Here is a 16,355-nt window from a genome sequence, read left to right as displayed (position 1 = left end):
TGCCATTCCTCTTGGTGCACGGGTGTGTGATCGAGGATGTTTGTAAACTTTTCTAATGAAAAAAGATATCAAACCCTAAAGCAAAGTCACGAGAGACTAATTGCAATAGTTATCATGGTATAAGCTGGCAAAATGAGAGTTGGAAGCTATCGCAAGAAGCCGACTAGCTGGATATGTTACCAGTTTAATCATTTCATCGATAGACTCACTCAATTGATGGATAGATGGAGAAGATCAAAACTCGTATTGATCTTTGCAAAAATATTAGGGGTCATATTTCCTCTCAAAAACAAAACTAGACTCGGGTATTTTTTTATATCAATTGCCATTGGGCACTTGGTTGTTTATCTGGCTGCCAAAGATGTGCTTGTGTCATGGTTGTATCATGATGATTATTTGAACATCACTGATATGGAAGACTTTGAGACAAAGTTACCCATCTTTCAGGACTACTTGTATAGGTCTTACGTTCCATATAGCATTTTCAACTCTCTTTATCCTAATGAAACTAACGCGGATAGTAAAACCCTGAGTGTGTCTCAGCATCTCTACGAAAACTTAAATCAAGAACATGATCCAAGGTTAATTGTTTCTTTATGGCTTAATTCCTTGTATCAGTCATTGACCCATAATAATAAGCTTAACTCCCAATTTTCGTTGCCGTTCTCTTGGGCGTCTATCCTTGACTTGAAATCGAATTTCCGTGTCCAATATTCAACTGATTTGAGTAATTTAGATTGCATTCAATTTCTGGGGTTTGCTCAAATTCCCTTAGTTAATTATACTAGACATTGTCAATCTTTGAAATCCTCTCCATCGGGATATCCCAAAGTAAAATTCACGGGGCCCTTGAATTATTATACTTCAATCGAGGCCTATAAATTGGCATCTGCCAGTTATTTGCTTCATTCGGCCCCAATCCCGGACCGGTTGTGCTTGCTTGGTGTTGGTCCAAATGGTAATGCTGTCAACATTCCCACTTATAGGGCAAGACATGACAACTCCTATAATAAATATGATTTGAAATCAATGATTTATGATTACTTACTGACTGTTCCGAATGAATCCAGTCATGAATTTTTATATAAGGGTATGAATATCCAAGACCAGGTACAGTTTTTGAAGGAATTTTGGTCTTCAACAGATATCGAGTCTTCATACATTCCTGATCGCTTGATCGATGGTGATGTGACTAGAATTATCGGGAGTACTATGGGACATTCGACAACTTTGCAGAAATCGGATTTCCAATTTGACGCTGAAGATTTTGTAAATGAATTGAAAAATAAAGTTTCGAAATCAATTGAAATATTGACGCCGAACTCCCTTGATCATAGATTGTTAAGATCAATATATCCATTTGATTCTAATAGCGAACCCCCTAAGTACTTTCATGAGGCATCTATATTAGGAACTTCAAGAGGGGCACACTTTGATTGGAGGTTTTTTCAAAAAATTGATTATTCACATTATGAAACTCAAGCCATCCTACATCGAATATCCAGAGCATGGTTAAGGTTTGCTTACAATGTTGGTTTGAATACTTGGTTGGCACATGGATCGCTTCTTGGTTGGTATTGGAATGGATTAAATATGCCTTGGGATCAGGATCTCGATGTCCAGATTACTATGGAATCTTTGATCACTCTTGCGAGAAACTATAACCAAACTTTAGTGGTTGATTTGACGTCTAACAATAGAGAAAATTTGGGCATTGGCAAATATCTTATTGATGTCGGCTCTAGTATTCATTTGCGTGAAAAGGGTAATGGCGAAAATATAATAGATGCAAGGTTTATCGATATTGAAACCGGATTTTACGTCGATATAACTGCAATCGCTTTTACCCGGTCGGTTGAAAAATTATCAGTTAAACATAAGTCATCAAATGAGTTAAATCAGCTATTAGATCCGGAATTTACAAATAAAGAAAATTCGAATACAATTGTTAAAGAAGATCTTTATAGTGATTTATATAAACTGTTGACTTTAATGTATAAAGATGAAAATATATTCAATTGCAAGAACGACCATTTTTATAACTTACAAGATCTCAATCCACTAATTCCAACACTATATGAAGGAGTAATAGCCTACGTTCCAAATCGGTATAAAGAGATTTTGAAAAGAGAATATAGAAAATCACTACTAAATTATGAATATGGAGGCTACACATTCAGACCAATGCTAGACATTTGGGTCCCGAATAAAATCTGTTCAAAAGATCGTATTGGTGATCGATGTTTTGATAAAGAAGTTTTATTAGAAACAAAGTATACTAGGGCCATAACCAGCACGCATCGCAAGGAAATGGATACACGCTATAGATCACCAATCACTTATACCCAACAAGATGAACATGAACCCCTCAGGGTAGATCCTTGGATCATTAAGCGAAGTGAAAAAGTTGAAAAATTCATTAAATCGTCAATCTATTAAAAAATATACATATATCTAAGTATATACATGTAATGATTTTATATATCATTAATTGAGTTCACCAGTTTATCCTTTGGATTTGGGAACCTAGCATCTCTACCCCCGTTAGAAATATCGGCACCGATCCTTGACAAAGGCCATATTATACTACTAACTTTTCCCACAACTAACCCCTGACTTATTGGACCGAAAGTGTTGGAATCTATAGAATGAAATGAATTATCTCCTTCAACCCATAAATGATTTCTAGGAACCTTGGCTTGTTTTCTAGGATACGGAGGTTGTTTAGGTTTAATGACTTCACCTTGTAAACCAATCACTCTTTTGATAACCAATTTCTCTGGATCTGAAGGTGATCTAAACATTACAACATCTCCCCTTTTAATAGAATTGGGGTTCTTCATGCCCCATTTATATATCAACACCACATCCTTTGATAAAGTTGCAGTTCCTGGATTGAATGTTGGAGACATTGAAAATCCTCTTACTTGATATGGCATAGCAACATGTTGTGTGAAGCAGTACAATACTGGGACCCAAGAAACAGCAACCAAAGAAGCCTTGATCCCACTACTTATTCTAGAGAAGCTTGCCATTGAAAATCTATTCGGAGGTCAAAATTGCTCCCATTGGTGATTAGATTTTTTCAATTTTTTTTTTTTTTTTTTTCATCTCTTGAGAGCTTTTTCAATCGTGTATTAGCTTTGAGTCAAGGTTGCAACTTTTCCTAGCAAAACAAGAATAACCAACACAGCGATCTATTCATAATGTCTAAACCCGGTGCTTTGGATCAAATATTAATGGAAGACATTGCCCGTCATTGTCCACAGCAATTTTTAGCATTCCACCAATGTATGTCCAAGCCGAATCCAGATGCCAATGAGTGCAATGCCGAACAACAAAAGCTTACTCAGTGTATCAGATACGATGTGCCAGCTTTTCAAAGAATCCAAGGAGTGTGTGCTGGGAAATTGCAAGGTTATGATGCATGTTTGAAAATGAATAAGTCTGATGCTTCTAAATGTACACAAGATCTACAAGAACTAAGAAATTGTGCAACTAATACGTTAACTTGAATGGCTGTATATATTTTTATATTATCTAATTTGATTTTCTATATTTAAGAGGAAGGTTTTGTAATTTTATATCCAGTATGAATTGGTTAGTTACTTTTCTAATATCAGGGGAATCACCGTGAGTTTCTTCCATGGCATGTTCATGATGTAAGAGTTCGTGTTCAATATCTTCTTTATGCTTAATCAATACATCGGGATCTTGATTAGCATGATACTTATTCCAATGGTGTTCTTCGTATTCACTTTCAAAGTCAAGATGGTGACCTTGACCATATCCGAAGTCAGGAAAATCTTTACCTGAGTTCACATAGCTTCTCCACTCCTCAACACTGACTTTCCCATCATTATTTGAATCCATCAATTGTAATATAACGTTCACCACATGATTTTTAGCTTCTTGGGTAATGCCTTCTTCGTTGTGACTGTGTTCCCCCATCCCACTTCCATCCCCGACAATAGACTCTCTGGTTAACCCATATATGTACAAAATATCTTTTGACTCCCAATACCCTTTATTAGCTAAATCATGAATCTTGAAAAATGAATCGGCATCGTATTGATGTAAATTGTGTTCTTCAATCATATGCCAGTTTTGCCAGCTTAATGACTCTGGTCTTTGTTTGATCTCATTGTGGCCCCCGTGAGCTATAACATAACCCAAAAACGAAGCAGTAGCCAACCACGATAATCTCATCTTCGTTAATGCTACCTCTGGTACTAATTATGACACCGAAATGAAAAATTGAGTGAAAAATCAAATCACTTCCAGTCTAGTGCACCCGTACATCTCGGAGAATCCCCCACAAAATTCAAACAAACAAAAACTAATTCAATTTTAGCAACGTTTTTTCACGTTTTGATATAACAACTTCCAAAAGAACGGATGTCCACCAACTATAACTTACCGGTCAAATCGGCCACAGCACGGGAAGGCCGAGATAACCAACGGTATAATGCCGAGACTGGGGCTCGGATGGTTGCCGGATGTATATGTCTCAATGGTAGTAAAGATAAGGTAATAATGATTCTGTCGAGTGCCCATCCTGGGAAATGGGTTCTTCCCAAGGGAGGAATTGAGATGGATGAGGGAGAGGACTTTGTTATCAGTGCAGTTCGAGAAACATGGGAAGAGGCTGGGTGTGAAGGTAAGATTATAAAGAAGTTACCGGTAGTTTTGGATTCTAGAGGAGGTAAAGCACCGGTGATTCAGGAAGATTTTGATCCGTTGAAAGTTGTTCCCAAGAGCGAGTTTCATTTTTATGAAATGGTGATTGACCAATTGAGTAATGAATGGCCAGAGTCTAGTAAGCGAGACAGAAGATGGTGTACTTATTCTGAAGCAAGACATGAATTGATAAAACTGAAGCGACCTGAATTGGTTGAGGCTTTAAATCTGTCATCAATAGAGAAGGATAACCTGGATACGTATTGAATTATATATATATATATATATATATATTATGTAACTATTTAAATAAACCACCCATTAAGCTAGCTAAAGGATTCACGCCAGCAGAACTGCTACCAAGATTTAAATTGAAGTAGAATCTACCCAAGTATTCAATTGAGGCATTCAATTCATATTGAGTTAAAACGGCTTTATATTGTTGGTATAATTTCAAGAATTTTTCGCCGGAAGTAGTTTCTTTATTTAATGTGATGACTAGCAATTGTAAGAAATTAATCAATTGGTATTCTTGATAGAAGTATAATCCGTCGCTTGATTCGTAGTTCGTATTGTATTGGACCAAGTTCTTCATGAAAATGTTGAGGGATTCTTTAACGAATTTAATATTTTTCAAATATGAGTAATTTATAATGGCTCGGCTCAATAAAATCCCAGGATCTTTCACATCCTTGCTTGATTGCTTATACCAATCCCATAAAAAGTTTATATAAACAGGTAATGATTCATAAGTACCTAAGATCAAATGCAATTCAGCAAAATTAAATAATTTATATTTTTCATCTTCGCTCAAGGGACTCAATTTGATTGAGTTTAAGAATTTGACTCCGAAAACATGGTGTAAGTTGCAATCACCAAACTTATTATCATTCGTTTTAGACCAGTTGATCGCTTGTTTAGATAAATCTGGTAAACTTGGATCAGTATCCGGTAATAAATTGATCAATTCAATCAACTTAATTTTGTTAATATCAGATGACGATTCAATCTTTATGTTTGCTTCTTCGTATACTTGGATCAAATAAGTTATCAAGTCACTAGCTGATGCATACTCTTTCTTATTCGATAAAATCGAAGATCCTTGATATAATAAAGCAATTGCATCCGAGTATTGTTTCGATTTGACGTATCTATTGGTTATGGTTCTCAAAGTCTGGTGCGCCTCGTAGTATTCTCCGCTGGTGATCTTCGCATTAAAACGAAGCAATGTCCTTTGCAATTTAGCGTCACTCATGTCTGATCTATAAGAGTTGGTTTGGTGGTCAGATTAGTTTTTTGATTTTTTAAACCTTTTTTTTTTTTTTTTCATTTATACTTTGGGTGTACGGGTGTATTATTCTAATTGCAAATGATTTTTCACCTTTGCCAAAGAGTCAATGGGGTTCTTCATAAAAGACCAGCTTCCAGGGGGGGTGTTTGTAGTTTTAGTAAGGAGAATTTCGCCAATGGTATCGTGGATGGCTATGAAGCACGGCTGAGACGCTCTCCAGTTAGCCAGTTGAAAATCTGCTATCCAGGTATGTTTGTTCAAAATCGATATATTATCAATAAGGAGGAGTTTCAAACTGGGGTAATGGTAGCTACAGCTGCCGTTGAACACTAGTGCCAAGTCGACCTTATCCAATTCCACCGACTCGAGGGAGTTTCTGAAACGATCGAGAAATTGGTACACAAGAGAGCCAAAGCGAACCATGGTTGGTCTCTGGAACGAATACCTTAGCCCAACTTTCCAAAGACCAGCCTTATTCAAAAGCGGTTTATCGCTCGATACTTTAAAAATTTTCAAAGAGCAACTGACCCGAGAGAAATCGTACAAAGGCGTATTTACCAGCTTATACTTTAAGATAATGATTAGTTGAACCAAATTGGAAGAACAGCCCAATACATACTGCATTGCCCTGAGATTATTGGTGTTTATTGTTAGCACCGTCAAGTTCACAAATTTATTCATTTTTGTAAGAACAAGTTCATCAATTGGAGCAAATCGATTCATGCAAACAACGTTAACAACATACACCCGCGAGCATACCTGGTCGTTGTGCAACAACCTCTGCAAGCTGGCTCGCCCGATTCCCCTGGGCCCACCTCCCCTGGGCCTGCCACCAGTGGCTATAGTGAGTGGTTTCGTGATATAGACAAACTCGATATAATTGCAGTAGAAAAACCGATTCGTGTAGAGAAAATTCAAAACCCCACCCACCCCGTCGGTGGTCGCCACCACAAACAACACCCTGCCCATGATTTCACGCGGAAGCTGCTGCAAACTCATCCTGGCCCTGCTTTCAATTACTGCAAAAAAGTCACAAATGAAAGTCTTCAAAAAACATCACCAAAAAGACGTGTCGGGACCAAGTTCTCCCCGGAACATTTAGGAAAAAAATCATCTTCCAAACGAAGTCTTCTACTCTTTCTTACACCAACGATACAATGAAGGCTGCTACCAGATTGTTACAACGTGTTCCTCTTATAAAGTTTGTCGGGGGTCCACACCAAGCTCCAGGTATGTGAAAGAGCGCTTGTACTTGAGCGAGATCTGCTTGTTCAATGTCAATGGTGAGTGATGATACTAACAGATATAGCACAAATCTCCAACGCCGTTAAACAGCATCCATGTGCACCAGAGGGCTTGGTCCCAGGAAAGGGAGAAGTGATCAAGAGCACTCCATACTTCAATTCCAACTCCATTGAGCCCAAGGACGGTGAAGTTTTCTCCAGATCCCAATTGTCTCCAAGATTCAGATACACCTTCCCCAAGGAAGATGAAGCAGAGAGCATCATCAGCGGGGGTGCCAGCATTGTCTTTTAGGTATATATAATATAAGTTTATTGAATAGTGATGTGCTGTAAGTATGTACTGTAAGTATGTACTGTAAGTGTGTACTGTAAGTGTGTAAGTAGTGTATGTGTGGTGTACGGATGTTATTACCAAAATTTTCGCTTTTATAAAGTTCGCCACTTGAAATAAAACTCAAGATACCAAGTTATCAACTAGATATTAATTGTACAACAACAATGAATCACGATCCATTTCTTTGGGGCAGACCAAGTAACGAAACATACGGCCAGTATAACCATGCCATTGCCAATGCGTCCAATCACAATGAATTCCCCAAGATGAATACTCAACAACCAATAATTACCGGTACTTCAGTTTTAGGAATCAAATTTAAAGATGGGGTCATATTAGCAGCAGATAATTTAGGGTCCTACGGGTCATTATTGCGTTTTAATAATATTGAAAGATTGATCAAGGTTGGATCCGAAACGGTGGTTGGTGTTAGTGGAGATATTTCTGATTTACAACAATTGAAGAGAATTTTAGAAGAGTTGGAAATTAATGAAGAAGTTTATGATAATAACAGTAATGATAACAATTTAAGAGCACCACATGTTCATGAATACTTATCTCGAGTTATGTATAATAGAAGACTGAAGATGAATCCATTATGGAATGCAATTATAGTTGGTGGATTTGATGACGATGGATTACCATTTTTGAAGTATGTCGACTTATTGGGTGTTTCTTATGGTTCAAGTACTTTAGCCACTGGGTTTGGTTCCTATTTGGCAATTCCGCTTTTAAGAAAATTAATTCCTGATGATTCAAAATATTATGAAATTAGTGAATCTCAAGCTAAACAAGCAATTCAAGATAGTTTGAAAGTTTTATATTATAGAGACGCTAGAGCAAGCGATAAATACTCTTTGGTTACCATTAGAAGTAATCAAGGTTCTAAGACTGTCGATTTACAACAAGATGTTAAAGTCGAAGGTCAAAGTTGGAAATTCGCAAGAGATATTAAAGGTTATGGTAGTACTCAGCAATAGTTAAATGCATCATGAATAAATTTATCTGTTTAGTAAAGCCTTGTAATTCCGTAGTTTCAAACTTTATTTATTGAAAAATACTAATATTTAAAATTTTTCTCTGCCCGGTAAGACGGCAGTAACCAGTATACCGTTACCACCAGTGAACAGTGGAGTGAGCAGTGGAGTGAACAGTGGAGTGAACAGTGGAGTGAACAGTGGAGTGAGCAGTGGAGTGAACAGTCGAGTGAACAGTGGAGTGAACAGTGGAATTGACAGTAAAGTGAAGTCAGGTGAACCCGAAAGGTACGGATGTAACACGACATTTGTGCATCATGCAGTCCGATGCCTTCCTTGCGTTTTAGTAAAATTGGAAACTTCCATACATTGGAAACTGATGTATGGAATTGGGCGGAATTAGATTTGTTCTACAAAAAGGGATTTTAAACAGGTTTGTTATTTTAAATGCTGCTGGATTCACTAAATTTATTATTAACCAGAGTTAAATATTGGCATTCTCATCAAGTTATTGTTGGAGGGGAGTCAATTTGAAATTAAGATTGTTCGTTTTCCTTTTGTCTTTTGTTTTTTTTTTTGTCTTTTGTCTTTTGTTTTTTGTTCCCATTCGTTTTGTATTCTTTGTATCTTTTAAGTTTCGGTTAAGTTGAAGAGTGCTGAAGGGAATTCATACTTGACCTTTCTTCTGCTTTCTTTAGTTATGACATTTACCATTACGTTCTTGGGTTCAAGTGGAGGTCCAGTGGATGGGTTAACTTGCTCAATATTGATTAAACCATCAGAAATAAGCTATAAAGAAATCTTGGATTCAAATTTGACAAATGAATTACTAATGATTGATGCTGGTTCAGGAATAACACAATTGAGTGAAATCATTTATAATGAAATGAATAATGAAGAACAAAACAAATTACTCCAATTATATCCAAATTCATTAAAATTATCAGAATATTTTAAAGTACCGAGAGTTAAGCCTTTTAAAGATTTACAAGGTAATCCTTTTGGGATTTGTCGTAAGATCTTTGAAAATATTGAATCTTATTTGATAACCCACCCCCATTTGGATCATATAAGTGCATTAACTATTAATAGTGCAAGTTTCTGTAATCATAAACCGAAAAATATTTATGGGTCATTACCAACCATAAATGCATTGAAAAAACATATTTTCAATGGGATTATATGGCCAAATTTGGTCCAATTCAATATCTTGAAAATGATTAGTAAACAATTTTATCAATCTTGGAATATTCATCTATTTGAAATTGAAATGGTGGATTTAAGTCATGGCAAACTAATTAAAAATGAAAATGATCAATTAGAACCAATGATGCATAATGATTTAACCTCGAATCTTGATATCGACCATTATTTATCGTCTGCGTTTCTCATAACTTTACAACAGAAATCAATTTTGATTTTTGGTGATTTTGAATCGGATTCAATGTCCCATTTAGACAAAAATTTAAAAATTTGGCAAAAATTATCTCCTCTTATATCAAATAAAAGTCTCCTGGCTATAATAATGGAATGTTCATTATCAAATAATACCTCAACTAATGAATTATACGGTCATTTGATGCCCCATCATTTAATTAATGAATTGAAAAATTTAGAATCTCAAGTTAAAAAACTATCCCCAGATGATAAACCTTTACAAAATTTAAATATAATCATAACCCATGTAAAAGAATCGAACAATAATTCCGATCCGAGGAAAGAAATTTTATACGAGTTAGAGAAATCAAATGATATGGGGGTTAAGTTTTCAATTGCTATAAACGGGGTTTCAATTGAAGTATAACAGCATAATTAGCATTAAAACTACAAATATGTATTAATATTAGATTAAAACATGGATTTATTTTTTTTTTTGACCTTTTCTTTTCTTTTTTTTTTTTATGTTAGTTAGAAATACAAATCTTTACTTAACTTGATAACCATCGGTGACTAAATTCAAATGTAAATCAAATGGTAATGATTCTTCATCTTCGTTATTGCTAACAACATCTAAAACTTGAACTTGACCCAAAGCAGTATCACTTTCATTAACATTTTCACTTCTATTAATATTGATTTCTAATTCAATTGGGAAAAGCGAATCTTCATCAGGAGATGGAATTTTGAATTCAAACGATCCTTGTGGATCATCAAACGAAATAGAGTCAATATTGAAAAGCACCCCTGCGTCATCTAATTCATAACTGACTTTACCACTTTCATCATTTAATTCAACTTCATTTGATGAAATTGGAATTAATATTTTAACATTATCTAAACTAGTTTCATTTGGGAATGATTCTATGAAGTTTGAACTCAATTCATATTCTAAAGTTACTTCTGCAATGCCATCGTTACATGATGTCCATGCAGTTATAATAAGTGGAGTGAATTTGGATTCTTCACTTTTACCAACACCTCTCCATCTCAAAACACCTAATGATTGATCATTTGATGGGAATGGTTTAGTTTTGTCTTTCAACCCAATGGTTCCATTAGAAGTAAATAAGTTACGATCAACATTTGGATGAGTTTTATATTGAATACCATTGGATTTATCTCCAACTTTTAATAAAATTTTTGAGCTGGCTAATTCACTATTATTAATTCTTAATTGTAAATCACCTTTAATTTCACTTGAAAAAATCGATCCTTCACGAGATAATTCAGCATTAATTTTTTCATTAATTGTAATTAATATACCATTATTATTAATTTTTGGTAATTGTGGAATTGGTGATGATGATTGTGAGATTACTTGTGGGGTTGATATTTCAGGATTTTGAGTATGATTAAATAATGGTTGTTGTTTAGTTAATAATGGTTGGTTTTGTTCATTAGCCACTTTGACTGGTTTTTTACCTAATTGTAAACCACCACCTCTTGGTTTGTTATTTATATTTGATTTAGTTTCAATACTATTATCAATAAGAGTTGATGGTTGATAAGTTGGTTGGTAGTTATTGGTACCGCCATTAATTGCTTGATTTGATTGATAAGAATCATAACCAAATGAATTTTGATTTTGGAAATTCGATGAAGCTGATGGAAATTGCTCTAAATTACGACGAGCTAATTCTTTTCTTTGGATTTCTTTAGCACGTCTTTTCCTTTCTTCAGTTGCTTCTAATTCTTTATTTCTTTCAATGATTTCTTGAATTTTCTCTTCGTGTGAATCCATTTCTAAGAAGGTTTGAACTTGTGATAAAGTTAAATTTTCTTTAAATCCCAAATTAATTATTTCATCGAATGCACTTAAAATTTCAAATGAATTTTCAAAGATTTCTCGTTCATCAATTGTTCTTAACATATTACTAACTGTGGATGCAAACAAGTGTAATGTATCAATATCTTGTAAAATATTAGATTGTTTGTTAGTTAATAATACTATATAAAATTCTTCTAATGGTTGATAAACATATCTTACAAATTCATCTTCAACTATGGTATGTTGTGATTCAGAATTTGAAAGTAAACTTGGAAAATTGGCTAATAATGCAGTGATTCTATCCTTAGTTAAATCTTTAAATTGTCTTGATAAAAGAGCTTTACCACCACGGGTACAAATTGAAGCAGCTAAAACAACCATTTTATTCTGTTTTCAATTCCAATTTTATATCTTCAAACTTTTCAATTTATACTAAATAAAACCACCAATACTTTTCAAATGATGGACAGAACAATCGCTGATACGGTCTGTTAGCTGGTGTCTGATTCAACTTTTCAATCGGGTTTGATTAACTTGATTAAAATCACCATTTTTTCCTCTCTTCCAATTGAAAAAATTCGATTCGTGTCAACAAACTGAGATTAATTCAGAGAGGTCGTGTGCTTACCGCACTTCTGGGCCAACTTTTAGCGGTTTTGCTCTAAAATGGCCTTAGTTTGGAGGTATTCGGTAGAGGAGAAGCTTGAAGAGGGTTAGTTGGAGCAGGGGGGCCATGGGGATGGAACCAGCGGTTTCAAGTAGGTAAGGTTGGAATGCAAAAAAAATGACACGGACAGGACTTGAACCTGCAACCTTTGGATTTGGAGTCCAAAGCTCTACCAATTGAGCCACCGCATCGGATTTGTGAAAATTTTTGCATGTGGCCCTTTTGCACTGTCCGTATTTGATTTTATAAAAACGTATATTTTTCAAAATTTTCCGAAAATAGCATGATTCCTAAGGAATACAACCACAGGATACTTCTTTGATGTTTTCTTTAAATAAAGTGAGCAAAAATAAATTGTTTTAGAGTGTTTTCTGCTCTTTTTGATATTTTTGATATTTTCACGAATTTTGCAAGAACATCAATAAAGCCATTCGCTCTGATTCAAGGTTCAAGATCTACCTTCCAAGTGGGAATTTCTTCTTACGCGATGTGGAGGTGTTATTGGTTGAAGTACGGTCAACGGAGATTATTTTATATTCAATATATATATAATATTCCTAGGTTGGTCTTTGATACTTAACATGAATTGTAATAAGTTATTCTCTCCCTTCGAATAACGACAAGATTAATCTGAAAGTATTGAATTAATCCACTGCTTTGCCATGTATTAGTACGTATCTGACTAATACCATTATGCATGTGCTATGGTCAACCGAACCAATATCTAATACCTAGTTGTTGGTGGTTGGCTACAGGCCCGGTGTATCTACATAACCCGAAAAATCCATATCTTGTTCTTCTTCACCCACGATACAAGACCCAAACGGGTGAATCCGATTTGTATGATTTTTCGAAATTTTGGTTGAAAATTACAATATTTTGTTGAAAAGTGCAACATTTGCAGCAAAGCTCATCTACAATTTTAGTTGAAACCATCTGGAGTTTGATCTACCATAAGACGTTAATCATGACGCACACCCTTCCATTTTTCCATTAGCCAATAGGGGTATCTTCAAAGATATCCACGGAAGAGGAAATTGCAATTGAAACAAAAACAATCCATTTCCAATATTGGTCAATGTCGGTTTAGTGTCAACATTCAGTAAACTTGTAGATCAATTCCATGTCGACAGATTGAGATCCCCGGAAGTCGTTTTGCAACCAGCCACTCAGCAAACTCAGCTACTGACGAAGATGTTTATCAATAAGACACGGTTGGTTATCAATAAGACACGGTTGGGAAGGAGACTGGGACCGTTAGGACTCATATGCGCGAAACGGTTGGCGTTGATATCACTGCCCTGTTTGTAATGACAAAGCCTCCTGGGAAGCAAGTACCTGAGACGAACACTAAAGGACCATCGGCTGTGTCCAAGCAACACTTTGTCTACAGAGAATTGAACAACACTTTGTCTACAGAGAATTACTGCAAAAAAAAAAAACAAGAAACCCAATTTGAGTATATACAAGTTACTTAGTTAAATGAATATCTAATTCGATATCTTGAGATGGAGAGGCATTAGTCGAAGGGTCTTTCAATTTTTTACGTTCATCAAAGACTTTATTTAGTTCTCTTTCGATTTCCGGCATCAAATCATCGTATTTACAATTCCTAGCTCTTACTCTAGCTTCTCTGAAGAATCTTTCGGCTAAGTCATAATCGCTTAGATGTAAATGGATTACCCCGGAACCATAAGTTGCTAGAGCTGCAAATTCAACTGCGGTGGATAATTCATGAATTTCGTTATCGGAAACATCTAGCATTGAATTTTTTGAAGATTCCAATTTTTTTTTCTCTAAATCACCCAATTCAATGGTTAACTGATAACATTTGATTGATTGTAATAAATATTTATATCTTTCATGGATTGCGTTGAGGTAATTTTCAGCCAAGGAGTTTTTATCTTTAACCAACTTCATTAATCTCTCGAGAGAGTCTTTATCACCATCGAAAGTGAAGGAAAGGTTATTATTATTCAATTTATAAGTTAATTGATTTAAATCTTCACCCAATTCGAGATTAATTTTTTTACGGAACTGAATTTCTTTAGCTTCCCACTCTTCCGAGTTTAAATAAAGTAGCGAGCCGAGATTACAGGAGGTTCTTATTGCTTTAAAAGGAGGTTGCTTGAAACTCTTCATGGTATCCAACATTTTACCATTAATATTAATTGCCAGAATCAAATCTCCTTGACTAGCAGCAATTGCTTGCAATAAATCTTGAGCCGTCAATAACTCTTCGATAAATGGAGGAGTGATCAAACTTGAGTTTGAATTATCATCGTTTAGTTTATTTTGAACTGCAATCAAACGATCTAATTGATCTTGAGCAATAATTAAATGGGTTTGAAGAATTGCTTTTGAAAGCGAAGGGTTCTTCTGTTCATTTTCCACTAGTTTAATTGATAATCTTAAATCTTTTTGAATCAAATGACAACGATGATTTAAATTTTTAACTCTTAATCCTTGCTTTGATTCTGGCGATGCAGTTAATACTGATACGTATAAAATTGAAATTTCATTATAAATGAAATTAGCTTCATCTAACTTACCCAATCTTTCATACATTTCTGCAATTTTCAATTGAACTCCAGTGTATTCATCAGTTAAATCGTCCATTTCGAGTTTTTTACATTCTTCTAAAGCTTCTAAATAATGTTTCAATGCCAATTCAAAATCATTTTCTCCTTTATCTGATTCTGCCCATAACCCCAACCTTAAGATTTTAGCAACCAGAGATGGGAATGTATGTTTTGGCCACCATTGCCAATAAGCAAATCCAGTTACTACTATAAATCCGGCAAATAATTTTAAAAAATTCTTACCCATTTGGCTTTTAGTTGGATTATGAAGTTCTTGATATTGTTGGTAACGGTACTGCTGGTTATACAGCCTACAGATCCGCAAGGATCTGTAAGGTTTGAAGGATCTGATTGATCTTGGAGTAAATCTATTCATTGGTTGAAAGAAGAAATTGTTATACGAGAGAAAAGAGAAAAGTTAATGAGCAATTCAAAAATTTGAATGCGAAGATACTACGCTATTCATCAAGATGCCCGAGTCTAATATTCTTAAGGTGTTTAATCCTCCGAGTTCCCAGCCGGTGGCTCCATGCATCCCATGTACTGCCATTCAATCGATTGTATGTATTGGGGGAGGGATTTTTTTCGCTAGTGGATTAATTTTCAAAGATTTCAAGACTGGCAAGATGCCCAAGTTTGGTACTAAACAGCATCCCATGTGGTTTGTTAAGACGGTGAAGGGAGGTGGCATTTGCTTGGTTGGGTTGGGTGCTTATAGAGGAGGAGAAGTGGTGACTTCAATATTAAATAATTATATATAGATAAGAATATACAAACCACCAACTATCTAAGATGAACCAGCAAACAAGTATAAACTAGTCAATCATCAGATGAGTAAACTCCAGCCAGTATACTGATTCACAACTAGTACGACAGTACTCATACTAATGAACCAAATAGCCAACTAATTTGGAAAGTCTATACGCTTAGAAAATAAGCCAAAATAACTCAACTAGTAGCACTTACTCGAGTAAGCTCTAGTAAGTCATACGACAACTCAATAGTAGGAAGCTCATAGTAAATGATTCACTAGTAATGCAACTAGTCAACGAGTAAGCACGAGGAAGCACCCTAGTAACTTACGAGTAGGAGATGCTCTAGTAAGCTCACTTGACTATGTAAGCTCACTAGTAAGCTCACTTGACTATATGTAAGCTCACTAGTAAGCTCACTTGACTATATGTAAGCTCACTAGTAAGCTCACTTAACTATATGTAAGCTCACTAGTAAGCTCTAGTAAACTCATTAGACTCAACTCATTACTCATTACTCATTAGACTCAACTCATTACTCATTAAACTCATACTGGTAACTCATACTAGTAACTCATACTAGTAACTCATACTAGTAACTCAGTAACTCATACTAGTAA

General features: G+C 35.2%; 12 protein-coding genes and 1 non-coding gene across 13 annotated transcripts; 7 read left to right on the top strand and 6 right to left on the bottom strand.

Moving 5' to 3' along the window:
* Window positions 1-216: 216 nt before the first annotated feature.
* HYPBUDRAFT_102364 (uncharacterized protein) lies at window positions 217-2,439 on the top strand (the record flags this gene model as incomplete). The annotated part of the gene is made up of 1 exon (XM_020218192.1): window positions 217-2,439. One exon carries the CDS (start codon window positions 217-219, stop codon window positions 2,437-2,439), a length of 2,223 nt encoding a protein of 740 aa, XP_020079027.1.
* IMP2 (endopeptidase catalytic subunit) lies at window positions 2,418-3,063 on the bottom strand. Its single transcript, XM_020220526.1, has one exon. It carries the CDS (start codon window positions 3,033-3,035, stop codon window positions 2,478-2,480), a length of 558 nt encoding a protein of 185 aa, XP_020079026.1. The 5' UTR covers window positions 3,036-3,063; the 3' UTR covers window positions 2,418-2,477.
* A 135-nt stretch (window positions 3,064-3,198) lies between these two features.
* HYPBUDRAFT_159769 (uncharacterized protein) lies at window positions 3,199-3,548 on the top strand. Its single transcript, XM_020222454.1, has one exon. It carries the CDS (start codon window positions 3,207-3,209, stop codon window positions 3,513-3,515), a length of 309 nt encoding a protein of 102 aa, XP_020079025.1. The 5' UTR covers window positions 3,199-3,206; the 3' UTR covers window positions 3,516-3,548.
* HYPBUDRAFT_151491 (uncharacterized protein) lies at window positions 3,521-4,214 on the bottom strand. The gene has a single exon (XM_020220525.1). It carries the CDS (start codon window positions 4,207-4,209, stop codon window positions 3,541-3,543), a length of 669 nt encoding a protein of 222 aa, XP_020079024.1. The 5' UTR covers window positions 4,210-4,214; the 3' UTR covers window positions 3,521-3,540.
* A 91-nt stretch (window positions 4,215-4,305) lies between these two features.
* On the top strand, window positions 4,306-4,975 carry HYPBUDRAFT_151490 (polyphosphatase). Its single transcript, XM_020220524.1, has one exon. The coding sequence runs from the start codon at window positions 4,537-4,539 to the stop codon at window positions 4,945-4,947; it is 411 nt and encodes a 136-aa protein (XP_020079023.1). The 5' UTR covers window positions 4,306-4,536; the 3' UTR covers window positions 4,948-4,975.
* On the bottom strand, window positions 4,965-6,164 carry HYPBUDRAFT_176921 (uncharacterized protein). Its single transcript, XM_020222875.1, has one exon. The coding sequence runs from the start codon at window positions 5,933-5,935 to the stop codon at window positions 4,982-4,984; it is 954 nt and encodes a 317-aa protein (XP_020079022.1). The 5' UTR covers window positions 5,936-6,164; the 3' UTR covers window positions 4,965-4,981.
* A 672-nt stretch (window positions 6,165-6,836) lies between these two features.
* On the top strand, window positions 6,837-7,605 carry HYPBUDRAFT_176933 (mitochondrial 37S ribosomal protein YMR31). The gene is made up of 2 exons (XM_020222876.1): window positions 6,837-7,201; window positions 7,281-7,605. Exons 1-2 carry the CDS (start codon window positions 7,129-7,131, stop codon window positions 7,505-7,507), a joined length of 300 nt encoding a protein of 99 aa, XP_020079021.1. The 5' UTR covers window positions 6,837-7,128; the 3' UTR covers window positions 7,508-7,605.
* A 108-nt stretch (window positions 7,606-7,713) lies between these two features.
* On the top strand, window positions 7,714-8,529 carry HYPBUDRAFT_154938 (proteasome core particle subunit beta 7; the record flags this gene model as incomplete). Its single annotated transcript, XM_020222071.1, has 1 exon — window positions 7,714-8,529. The coding sequence occupies one exon, from the start codon at window positions 7,714-7,716 to the stop codon at window positions 8,527-8,529; it is 816 nt and encodes a 271-aa protein (XP_020079020.1).
* Window positions 8,530-9,226: 697 nt separating this feature from the next.
* On the top strand, window positions 9,227-10,330 carry PDE1 (3',5'-cyclic-nucleotide phosphodiesterase PDE1; the record flags this gene model as incomplete). The annotated part of the gene is made up of 1 exon (XM_020219957.1): window positions 9,227-10,330. One exon carries the CDS (start codon window positions 9,227-9,229, stop codon window positions 10,328-10,330), a length of 1,104 nt encoding a protein of 367 aa, XP_020079019.1.
* A 120-nt stretch (window positions 10,331-10,450) lies between these two features.
* Window positions 10,451-12,115, bottom strand: RET2 (coatomer subunit delta; the record flags this gene model as incomplete). Its single annotated transcript, XM_020219487.1, has 1 exon — window positions 10,451-12,115. One exon carries the CDS (start codon window positions 12,113-12,115, stop codon window positions 10,451-10,453), a length of 1,665 nt encoding a protein of 554 aa, XP_020079018.1.
* A 404-nt stretch (window positions 12,116-12,519) lies between these two features.
* Window positions 12,520-12,592, bottom strand: HYPBUDRAFT_t5. The gene has a single exon. It is a non-coding gene; the product is annotated as a tRNA-Trp (tRNA).
* Window positions 12,593-13,880: 1,288 nt separating this feature from the next.
* Window positions 13,881-15,290, bottom strand: HYPBUDRAFT_117693 (uncharacterized protein; the record flags this gene model as incomplete). Its single annotated transcript, XM_020219186.1, has 2 exons — window positions 14,231-15,290; window positions 13,881-14,158 (listed from the first exon to the last, which is right to left on the bottom strand). Coding segments are annotated over exons 1-2 (1,278 nt in total), but the record flags the coding sequence as incomplete, so codon positions are not given.
* HYPBUDRAFT_151488 (uncharacterized protein) lies at window positions 15,250-15,819 on the top strand. Its single transcript, XM_020220523.1, has one exon. The coding sequence runs from the start codon at window positions 15,454-15,456 to the stop codon at window positions 15,742-15,744; it is 291 nt and encodes a 96-aa protein (XP_020079016.1). The 5' UTR covers window positions 15,250-15,453; the 3' UTR covers window positions 15,745-15,819.
* The last annotated feature ends 536 nt before the right edge of the window (window positions 15,820-16,355 follow it).

This window comes from Hyphopichia burtonii, assembly GCF_001661395.1.
Source record: "Hyphopichia burtonii NRRL Y-1933 unplaced genomic scaffold HYPBUscaffold_1, whole genome shotgun sequence".
NCBI lineage: Eukaryota > Fungi > Ascomycota > Pichiomycetes > Serinales > Debaryomycetaceae > Hyphopichia > Hyphopichia burtonii.
The sequence above is the reverse complement of the archived record's forward strand: the minus strand, read 5'-3'. Positions and strand labels throughout refer to the sequence as shown.

What these genes read in the sequence shown, in the direction of transcription:
- IMP2 (XM_020220526.1), bottom strand. Translation starts at nt 3,035, where the DNA reads ATGGCAAGCTTCTCTAGAATAAGTAGTGGGATCAAGGCTTCTTTGGTT.
- HYPBUDRAFT_159769 (XM_020222454.1), top strand. Translation starts at nt 3,207, where the DNA reads ATGTCTAAACCCGGTGCTTTGGATCAAATATTAATGGAAGACATTGCC.
- HYPBUDRAFT_151491 (XM_020220525.1), bottom strand. Translation starts at nt 4,209, where the DNA reads ATGAGATTATCGTGGTTGGCTACTGCTTCGTTTTTGGGTTATGTTATA.
- HYPBUDRAFT_151490 (XM_020220524.1), top strand. Translation starts at nt 4,537, where the DNA reads ATGATTCTGTCGAGTGCCCATCCTGGGAAATGGGTTCTTCCCAAGGGA.
- HYPBUDRAFT_176921 (XM_020222875.1), bottom strand. Translation starts at nt 5,935, where the DNA reads ATGAGTGACGCTAAATTGCAAAGGACATTGCTTCGTTTTAATGCGAAG.
- HYPBUDRAFT_176933 (XM_020222876.1), top strand. Translation starts at nt 7,129, where the DNA reads ATGAAGGCTGCTACCAGATTGTTACAACGTGTTCCTCTTATAAAGTTT. An exon ending in GGGTCCACACCAAGCTCCAG is followed by an intron (nt 7,202 to 7,280) that starts GTATGTGAAAGA and finishes TAACAGATATAG; the next exon opens with CACAAATCTCCAACGCCGTT.
- HYPBUDRAFT_151488 (XM_020220523.1), top strand. Translation starts at nt 15,454, where the DNA reads ATGCCCGAGTCTAATATTCTTAAGGTGTTTAATCCTCCGAGTTCCCAG.